Below are 9,556 nucleotides of genomic sequence, written 5' to 3'. Positions count from 1 at the left end.
GATTAATTCCCAGAATCTACATGGTGGCCCTCAACGGTCAGTCCTTCCAGTTCCCGAGAAGCCAACACCCCCTTCTGCAGGCATATGGTGTACATACATACATACATACATATAGGCAGCACACCCATACACATAAACCTTTGGGGAAGGAGCTCTGTATCAGTGCCTGGCAGCTGATCCACAAGCCACAGAGGTGGGTATGAGCAGGCTGTAGACCGTGGTTCGAGACAAATCGGGTCTTGAAGGTAAAGGATGGAGCTCAGGTGCTGAGGCTTGTGTGGCAAGCGCTTTTACCCACTGAGCCAGCTCTTTATTTTTTGACACTGGGTTTCTCTGTGTAGCTATGGAACCTGTCCTGGAACTCGAGACCAGGCTGGCCATGAACTCACAGAGATCTGTCTCTGCTTTCTGAGTGCTGGGATTAAAGAGGTGTACCACCACTGTCTGGCTGAGTCAGCTTTTTAAATTATGAGTTTTGAGACAGGGTGTAGCCCTCACAGGCCTGGAACTGCACATGTAGACCAAACTGGTCTCAAACTCAGAGATCTGCCTGCTGCTGCTTCCCAAGTGCTGGGAAGAAAGGCTGCACCAGCATGCTAGGCTGCAATTGGTTTTGCACAAAGAGAAATGAATTTAGTATTCTTGTCTAGTAGATGAAGTATACTGTTTGGTTTTTATAATTATTTACACATGTGCGTCTTAACTCACATGGTAGGAGAGAACCGACTCCTGCAGGCTGTCCTGTGATCACCACACACGTGCACCATGGAATGTACGTGTCCCCCCCCACACTAAATAAGTGTAAAACAATTAAAAACCTGTTGCTTCCTTTGTTAGTGAAGAGTTTTTGATACCATAGTATGTGCATATATGTATGTATTAGGGGCCACAGAGTGTCATAACATAAACCCAGAAAAATGAAGTAGAGAAAGTGCCATAATGATATCGAATACTTTGTGTTCATTTAAAAAAAATTAAAGGAGAGAGTAAGAATTTTGGAGGATCACTAAAATCACAGCAGCAGGGGATGGGGGATCATTTACTGACAGAACAGTCTTTCGAGGCTTGGCTTCTAGGGAAAACCACAAGTTCAGCCTCAGGCTTGTTCTGGTGAGAGATCTCAGGCATCTTAGTGGAAGAGAGCTGAGGACGGTGTATGCCCCTTGGGCTCTCACTTCCGGGCATTAGAAAGAGAGGCTGGAGACTTCCCCCAGGCAGGCTACAGGGCAGCGGTCACAATGTGGACTTTGTCATGCTCTGTGATACAACTGGAGTGGCACTGACAGCCTGTCTTTCCTTCTGCAGGGAGCACTGAGGTGAAACTTATGCTCTCTTGTCTGTTCTAGCATCTTCTCTCTAGGTCCAGTGAGAACGCTCCCTGGTGGTGAGCAAACGGAAAGGAGGGGAAGGTTGAAGCTGGAAGGAAAGCCGGGGAACTGTGGAGACCAGCAGGAAGGGATGCTGGCACTGTCCATAGCCTCAGCGCCATGTCCTTTCAGGTAGAGAAGCCAGTCTGCTGCCCGTCCCATGACCCGTTGTCTGGACCAGATATGGAGTACTGCTGGGTCTTTGGGGGGCTTGTCTTGTTGCTGATGGCTCCCTACCTGGATCGGACACACCAATCAGCATCCCAGCAGGAATGGACATACATGCTACCACAGCACTGTAATGGGCTGTGCTTCAAATCTGGGGAATGTGGCTGCTTTTCAAGGACGCCCAACTGCTCCACTTGCCCCCACACAGCTGGAGAATGGAACTGGGTCGAAGAATGTTACGAGAAGACCACGGGGTATCTGAGGAGAACAAAAGCTCTCTGGTGGCTGGTCAGTGGTCAGGACTAGGCCCTGAGCCACTCACTTTCCTCTCCAGGCCCAGTTCATGTCCTATCCCAAACCTCTTCTCTTGGTTGCTTCTCCCTTCTCCAACCTTGGCCCCTGGTCCACCCCACCCCCCAGAACTGATGGCTGATGCCAGGACCCCTGCTTCTCTTTCTGCTGTTACCAGGGCATGAACTCAGTAAGCAAGCTTGGGAAAACATGGAAGAAGTTATTCGAAGTGATTCCCAGGCCCCTCCTGCACCATTTTGACTTCCCCTGTGTGCCCTGTGCCATGCTGGGGAACTCTGGCCTCAGCAATACCAACCAATTCTACAAGGCTTTCAGGTAGGTACTGAGTAAAGGTATCAGGGCCTGGGCCAGGCTTACCCCGGGTTATCAATGTCTGCCATTGTTCCCAGGATGAGTCAGGACACCACCCACAGCTCTGAGGCAGTTTTGAGGAGCCAGACCACAGGACCCTTCATCTGCCCCAGGAATGCCAGTTACCAGCCTTCTTGAAGACAGCAGTGGTTCCTAGAGCTTGCAGAGCTGGTGCCCCAAGTGACAAGGTAATGGAGATGTGCTAGATATCGTCAATGTGGAGGTATGGAGAATTCCCTTCAAAAGATGGGAGGAATGGTGGGGAGTCTGTACTGCCCTGCTGGGGACATGAGGGATTTTCTTAGGTCTCAGGAGCTTTCTAGAATTTCACCATCTCCAATTCTTTCTCAATTGTAGATTTTGGGAGACAGTCTGATTTCTCTAGAGACACGAGATAGTTAAGACGAGGTAAGGTGCATGTAGCTCTGATCTGCTGTGGGGAGGGACCCAGGCTAGCCCAGATACAACTATTACACGGGCAACTAGCTGGATAACCAGGGTGAGTGGCCAATACTGGAACTCATGGTCTGGTCTGCATGGTCAGCACAGACTCACTGCATTACCTGATATCTTCAGCATGGAAGTCCAAGTTCTGTGTATATACTCACTCACTCCTGCCTTCCTGTCTCCTATTCTACACTTCAATTAAAAAATTATTTGTGTATAGGAGCATTTTGACTGCATATATGTATGGGCACCATGTTCATGCCTGGTGTCCTCAGAGAATGGAGTTCTGGATGGTTCCCTCTGCAAGAGCAGTGAGTGCTCTTAACCAAGATACCTCTCCAGCCCTTGTGCAGTCAGCTCTAGTGCTCTAGTTGCCTTCTCACAGGGCCTTCCCTCTGTCTGGAATCCCCTCCCCAGGGCATAACAGAGGTCAGCTAGCTGATGGCCTTTTTGAGGCCCAGGGTAAGCCTATGAGAGTGTTTATTGCACTGTGTTCAGTCTGTTTTCCCTAGAGAAGGGAAGCGCTATTCTCTCCCAGTTCTAGAAACAGCCTGTCACTAGACGAAAGAGGGAACAAGGGCTAAAGGATAGGATTCAGCCTGCTGACATGCACATCGCTCTCATGCTAGGCCACCCTCAGACCACAGCCCACAGGACCAGTCTGCATGAACTAGAGAAGCACAAATGGAAGATGCTTGTCAGCTAGGATGGCCAGCAAGGCTGCTATTTACAATGACAACCAGCTGAGACATGAATGCTGGAGAGTTTTAGCATCACCACAGCCACATAACTGTGAAGATCAAAAGAAAATGATGAGATCAGTCTGGAACTGAATAAAATCTTGGTCTGGTTCTCTTATCTGTAAGCACAGCATCTGGGGAGGAAGGGTAAGATCCCAGGGGCAATGTCTGTCAGTCTGTCTCTATATCTATCAGACACCCCCCTCCCAGACCCCTATAAGCTTTGGCCTCTGGCTATCTTGAAACTTGTTCTGTAGACTAGGCTGGCCTTGAGTTCATGATGTTCCTGTCTCAGCCTTCTGGGGACTGGCATTACAGGTGTGTACCGCCTTGCCCAGTGTTATGTAGCATTTTCCTACAAGACAAAACCTTTCACTTTGGAGGAAGACACAGGAGGTTCTAAGGAGAGGTGAAAATCCCATCCTCCAGGATAGCTCCACAAGTGAACAACTCAAAAGCTTCAAAAGTCCCAGAAACTGAGCAGGTTCACTAGACCCTTCACTCCATGAGCATATATGAGCAGTGAGGCCTACAGAGAGCCACTCCCAGGTAAGCCTAGCTGCCTGGAAGAGGCAGAGATCAACTGAACTGCCTGGAAGAGTCTCCAGCCCGTGGAGCTGCCTGCAAGCTATGGAGTAAGCTACAAGTATTCAGCATTTGTGAGTGTCACCCATGCTGGGGTGGGCTTTGGTGATGTAGCTGTCTTTGGGTTATTTCTACTTTTGTTAATATCCCTTGCCCATAAGTAACCCCAGTAAAAGGCACTGGCCCACACTATTTACACCAAGTAGCACGATTAAACTCAAGTTAGTTTCACTGTTTTCAGAGGGGACTGCTTCTTCAGTACAGGGAACTAGAAAAATACGCATATACTAAAAGATGAAATTGGGATACCCATACATACAGTGTGTGGGGGGGGCACACACATGTAAAGGACTTAACTGTCAAAATTACAAAGTGTGAGCACATACACTGCTCGGCTCAAGCGTAGTCCTGGGAACAAGAAACTGCTGTAGGGCAGTGACATGGCTTGGGGTAAAACTCACACCCAGCACCCTTCTGTCTTCAGCTTCATCCCCAACACTTAGAGGGAGGGAGGAAGGGAGGGTCTCAAAAAACCAAAAAAAAAGAGAGAGGGAGGAAGGGAAGGAGGGGGAGAGAGAGACAGAGAGAGGGAGGGAGGGAGAGGAGAGAAAGAGAGAGGGGAGAGAGAGGAGGGGGAGAGGGGGGGAGAGGAGAGAGAGGGAGGAAGGGAGAGAGAGAGAGAGGAGAGAGAGAGAGAGAGAGAGAGAGAGAGAGAGAGAGAAAGAGAGAGAGGAGGAGGAGGAGGAGGAGGAGGAGGAGGAGGAGAGAGAGGAAGGTGGGGGCACTAACCCTTCCAGGCTTTGAGGAAGTCTTAGGCCTGCGAGCTCCAGTCTATGTCCACCAGGCCCTTTCTGAGCTGACCAGCTTGATACATGGTGGGACTCAGAGGCAGTCACTTCCAGGTGATGTGACCAGGGAAGGACACGTGAGAATATTCAGACAACCTTGAGTTATGGGGAAAGAAGCCACACAAACTTCTCAAATCAAGGCTGACTTTGGTTAAAAGTCAAAGAGCTTGATTTAGGTAAAGATAAAGAAACATAGTGGATGGTCACTGTTTGTGTTGGAACTAGAGGCCTGCTGTAATCCAGCCTCTAGCCTTGGTCCACCTTTGCCACAGATAGAGTCGTTCCCCACTACGTGTTTAGCAGCACTCTCAACAACTCCATCCCTCAAGGGTCAGTGGGTGACGCCATCACTCCCTTGGCACCTCTACAGTACACGTCTCTACATGTCTCATGTGTCTCCGAATCGTTAATGTGTTACTTGGTTCTCTTTTTGTTTACATGTATATGCATATGCAGGGCCTGTTCTATCGCACATGTGTGGAGGTCAGAGGGCAGTTTTTCTTCCATCTTGTGGGATGGAGGACAGAACTCATATTGCCAGGCTTGGCAGCAAGTGCCCAGCATCTCACCAGACTTGTTCCATGGTTCTTATCAGTCACACTTGAGGCTGGACCAGGATTTTCCTCTGGAACCTTCCCAGTTAGACAGCATACCATACAGTATGTTCCTAAATTCTCTTGATGTCCTGCTTCTGCCCATCTCCAGAAGTGGAGACAGCAGCCAAGCACGAATGCAGAAGCCTGGGGTTCCCTGCTGAAGGGGAGGGTGAGGGATACACCGAAGCCAAGAAGGCAGTGGTCACTCCCTGCACTAGATGCATTGAGGGTGCTCCTGCCCAGGACCAAGTACCTACGTGCTGCTGGTGCCAGCAGGGCCTTCAGGCTCAGTGTAGACTGTGGTTGCTCCAACAGGCAGAAAGACAATAGATACCCCATAGTCAGGGCAAGGCACTTCTTGGGTAACAGGGGGTTAGCAAGCAAATGTGATTTGCCTCATTCCCATGGGAACTGTGACCTCTCCATTTTCTTCCTGGGACTGTCAGCTGACCTGGGCCTCCTAGTTGGGTAGCAGAGCTAAATCTTGCCTTTGGCAAACCTGTAGCAGTTGTCCAATGTGTACCACCTCGCTGGCCTATGTTCTGCCCTGGCTATAGCTGCTACCTGGGGGTAGTTTGAGCAGCGTCCAGACTAGGATGTAGCAGGAGCGGCCCTGGGGATGTCAGACTCTGACTCAGGGACTCATCCAGCTTTCGGGTCTCAGCCTCCAGAACCGTGGCCTCGGGGTCCTGGGCCACTGTGAGGAGGGAGTGAGACAGGCTGTGACGCAGGCCTGCCAGCTCGCGGCTGGTCTGCACAGATCGCGCAATGTAGTCCTGTCTCTGCTTTCGCTCCAACGCCAACTGGGCTCGCAGCTGGGCCACCTGGTAGACAGAAAACCAAGGAGAACAGTTGAAGGCTCTGAGGCTGTCCTGGTCCTTCTGTGCTCTCGTGGCTTATGGCTCCACTCTGGGATCAATTGCTACATATCTGAACCTCAGGATCAAGCACTAGAGTTGGAATAAGGGTCACATGAACTCCAAATCCACTGATTCCCAACACTGGCTCCACAGTAATGACGGTACATCAGGTTGGCCTGGGCATGTCTGTGAGGGACTGCTTTGTCTACATAAACAATGTGGGAAGACCCAGTTTGTTTGTGCTGGTGGTTCCATTCCTTGGCTTTGAGTCCTGGACTGTAGTGATCTAAGTAACAGGCATGCATGCATTCACTCTCAGCTGCTGACTGTGCTGTGAGTAGCTAGCTGCTTTAAGTTCTGGCAGCCTTGCCTTCCCTGCTACGATGGACTGGTACCTGGAATTGTGTGAGTTAAAAAACCGCTCTCTTTCCTGTACGTTGCTGTTGTCAGGGTATTTATCAATGAAACTAGGACAACCGGTGACGCGGGGGGAGCTACAAGCATCAATAAAACTCAGCAACTTGAATTTTTAAAAGATTTACTTAAAAATGTACAACTGTTTTGCCTGCATGTATGTACACCATGTGTGTCTGGTGCCTACAGAGGTCAGAAAAGGTCATGAGATCTCCTGAAACTGGAGTTCAGGATGGTTGTAAGCCACCATGTTGGTGATGGGAACTGAACCTGGGTCCTCTGTAAGAACACTGAGCTATCTCTCTAGCGTCTCATCAACCATTCTGAAGGAAATTTTTGTATTTGATCAAATGCCCACAGTTTTAATTTTGATAATGGATATGCCTAGACATAACTATTTTGATCAGGTACACATATGTTTTGGGAGGAAACATTTCAACTTAGCTACAATGGTGTGAGGCCCAGGTATTGGTATCTTTTTCAAAACTCCTCCCCCAGGTGGCACATACTCTAACGTATGGCCAAGGCTGAGAATCACCAACTAAACTTTCCATTCCTCAGATTGGAAGAGTGAGATAGGCAGACAAGAGTGACTGGAGTCTCGGGACTAGGGTGAGGGCAGCTTTAAGGGAGTACACCAGGAAACACAAGTCCCAAGGCCTCTCTTGCCTCAGACTCTGCGTCAGGGGCTTCACAGAAATTTAACAGACTACAAAGCACAGCCCAAGTACTGGGGGAGTCAGGCTGCCAACAACAATTACTGATTCTGAGAGAGGCTCGGAAGTCAAACCTACACTTCTCATTACTCCTAGGTGGGATAGGGAGAAAGGTGTAGGGAGCAGGAAGGAGGAGAAAGAGCTTGTGGGACATTAAATTAGTTTCCTGAGTGTGGCAGCTTGTCTGGCGGTGCCCGAGTGCCTCTGCCTAGTGTGCTTGTCCACAGTGCTGCCTACAGCGGAGGGCCAGGCCAGCCAGCGCTGCTGGCCCCGTTCTGCCCTGGACCCTCTGCGTCTCCTTTCCCTGGACTTCCTGCCCACACAGGTGGAGTTGGGACTGGAGCACTGTTTGTCTCCTATGGAGATGGAAATTCTCTGAGTGCCAAAGCTGCTTCCCTTCTCCTGCTGGACATGCAGATACTGAACCTTGTGGCCTGAGTACAGTGAGGGAAAAGGGAATAGGAAATGGATCCTTCCAGAACATACCTCTCTCTGAAGCTCAGCCACACGCATGCTATCCGAGGAATCCCTCTGACCTCCTCTTCCATCCTAAGGAAAACAGATATGGCTCCTGTTAGAATGGGCTGTCCTGCTCTGGAGTTTCCACAGCACCCTACCTCTGCCTCTACTCCAAGGCCAGAGATGCTTCCGGGAGGTCTGTCTGTGGAGCAGGCAGAGCTGACCTCTTCATCCCACTCCCAGGGGTCTAGGCAACATCTGAGGGCCAGGAGTACCTGAACCCAGACTGGAGCGCTAAGGGCATGGCTCCAGGCAGAGGGAAGGCCCAAGAGGGCCCCACAGCAGCACCATGGGCAGCATCTCCTGTGAGGAATTTTTTTTATTTCACATAAGGGATCTGTTTTGTGGCAGCCTTGGGCTGAAGGGGAAGAAAGATAGTATCTGCCCTTGGGAAAGGCTCATTAAAGGAAGTGGGCTGAAGCTGGAGATGTTCAGGACCGGAAGAAGTTCCTCCTGCCATGCTGATGGGCACAGTTTACCTCAAGTGGTGATGGTTTAAAAGGGCAAATGCCCCCTGAGAATGGGCTCTGTGCAAGGACACATCAGAACCCTAGCTTTGTAAACTCAGAACCAAGGGGCTCTTAGACACAAAGCTGTGGCCAAACTCCTGGGCATGTCAAGAGCTGGTGAGCACGGCACAGCCCTGGATGCCAGGGACTCTGGATGACTGGGGGACTGTGAGGCACTGGCCTGGGAATGGTCTGAAGCCACTATACCTGGCTGCACTTACCCACTGACGTTGGACCCCCTCCTAAGGCAAGGACAGACTATGGGCAGAATCAAGCCGGAAGGGGCTATCTGGAGGAAATAGAGTGGCTGCCTCTACATGCAACAGTGGCCTGGGATAAGCACTACAGAGGGTTGAGTTTCTGTAGCGGCAGGAAGAAAGAGGCGGGTGAGGAAAACAGGAAAACCTGCTGTACGGGGGATGAAGCCATAGCTTCTCTCATCTCCAGTGACGCTGCTCGGGATGCGCGCATGGAATCCCTCTTCAGCTTCCTCCGTTCTCGCTCTACCTGCCAATATGCAAGTGAGAAATCACGTCTTGATCTGGAGCCAGCACATGTGCAGGAGTGAGTGTAGAGCGCAGGGCCATAGGAAGCAAGACTCCAGGGCTGGGGGGGCACACAGTAGGGTGCAAGAAGGGCTCTTGGTACAAAGAAGACAGGCTAGCTCAGGCGGCGGGAGCAGAGGCTAGCTCTGTGGGTTGTTCCTGAGCGCATCCCGCCATGTCAAAATTACTCTGCTCCCTAGCATGACGAGTCGGCATCCACAGACAAAGCATGGCTGTAATTTAATAAAACTGTTTCAGAAAAGCCACAAGAAGTGGAGATTTCGGGCCCAGAGTGGGCTGCAGAAGTTACTGACCTGCTCTAAGGTAGTCCGCAGCTGCGCATTGTGGTGCTGTAGCTTGCTCCGGTCAAATTCCAGCTGTGCCACTGCTTGCTGTAGACGTTCAAGCCTTCGCGTCCACTGTTCCTTCTCCTCCACCCCAGGACTAGGCTCAGCCACAGCTACCTGCAAGGAAGACCCATGCTGCTCACCTGGGCATCCCAACAGACAGGGGGAAGAGACAGAGGGCAAAGGAAGGAACATGCTGTCGACAGGGCTCCTCCTATGCTACCAGGCCCAG

The 9,556-nt window shown here is 50.7% G+C and overlaps 2 protein-coding genes across 13 annotated transcripts in view; one reads left to right on the top strand and one right to left on the bottom strand.

The window, feature by feature from the left end:
- The first annotated feature begins 639 nt into the window (after positions 1-639).
- CUNH20orf173 (chromosome unknown C20orf173 homolog) lies at positions 640-4,206 on the top strand. Of its 4 annotated transcripts, XR_001197379.3 has the most exons (5): positions 642-1,823; positions 2,005-2,162; positions 2,237-2,386; positions 2,556-2,606; positions 3,275-4,206. XR_001197379.3 is itself a non-coding variant. In XM_013124033.3 (3 exons), exons 1-3 carry the CDS (start codon positions 1,488-1,490, stop codon positions 2,334-2,336), a joined length of 594 nt encoding a protein of 197 aa, XP_012979487.1. In that variant the 5' UTR covers positions 640-1,487; the 3' UTR covers positions 2,337-4,206. The 4 variants fall into 4 exon arrangements, 1 of the variants encoding a protein (XP_012979487.1); XR_001197378.3 differs by having other exon boundaries at positions 640-1,823; positions 2,237-2,606; XR_001197377.3 differs by having other exon boundaries at positions 641-1,823; positions 2,556-4,206.
- Positions 4,207-4,953: 747 nt separating this feature from the next.
- The window catches only part of Cep250 (centrosomal protein 250), a 54,366-nt gene continuing 49,763 nt past the window's right edge, over positions 4,954-9,556 (bottom strand). For 8 of the 9 annotated variants that reach the window (XM_040732777.1, XM_040732782.1, XM_040732776.1 and 5 more), the window contains 4 exons: positions 9,292-9,441; positions 8,838-8,939; positions 7,891-7,953; positions 4,954-6,238 (listed from right to left, as the gene is read on the bottom strand). In XM_040732777.1, coding sequence (XP_040588711.1) covers positions 5,975-6,238; positions 7,891-7,953; positions 8,838-8,939; positions 9,292-9,441 — 579 coding nt within the window. In that variant the 3' untranslated portion in view covers positions 4,954-5,974. Of the gene's footprint in view, positions 6,239-7,890; positions 7,954-8,837; positions 8,940-9,291; positions 9,442-9,556 lie in introns of those variants that run through there. The other variant, XR_005871546.1, reaches the window with a different exon arrangement.

The sequence above is a fragment of the Mesocricetus auratus genome, unplaced genomic scaffold (genome assembly GCF_017639785.1).
Source record: "Mesocricetus auratus isolate SY011 unplaced genomic scaffold, BCM_Maur_2.0 Super-Scaffold_100028, whole genome shotgun sequence".
Classification (NCBI taxonomy): domain Eukaryota; kingdom Metazoa; phylum Chordata; class Mammalia; order Rodentia; family Cricetidae; genus Mesocricetus; species Mesocricetus auratus.
This window is presented reverse-complemented; position numbering and strand designations above follow the sequence as displayed.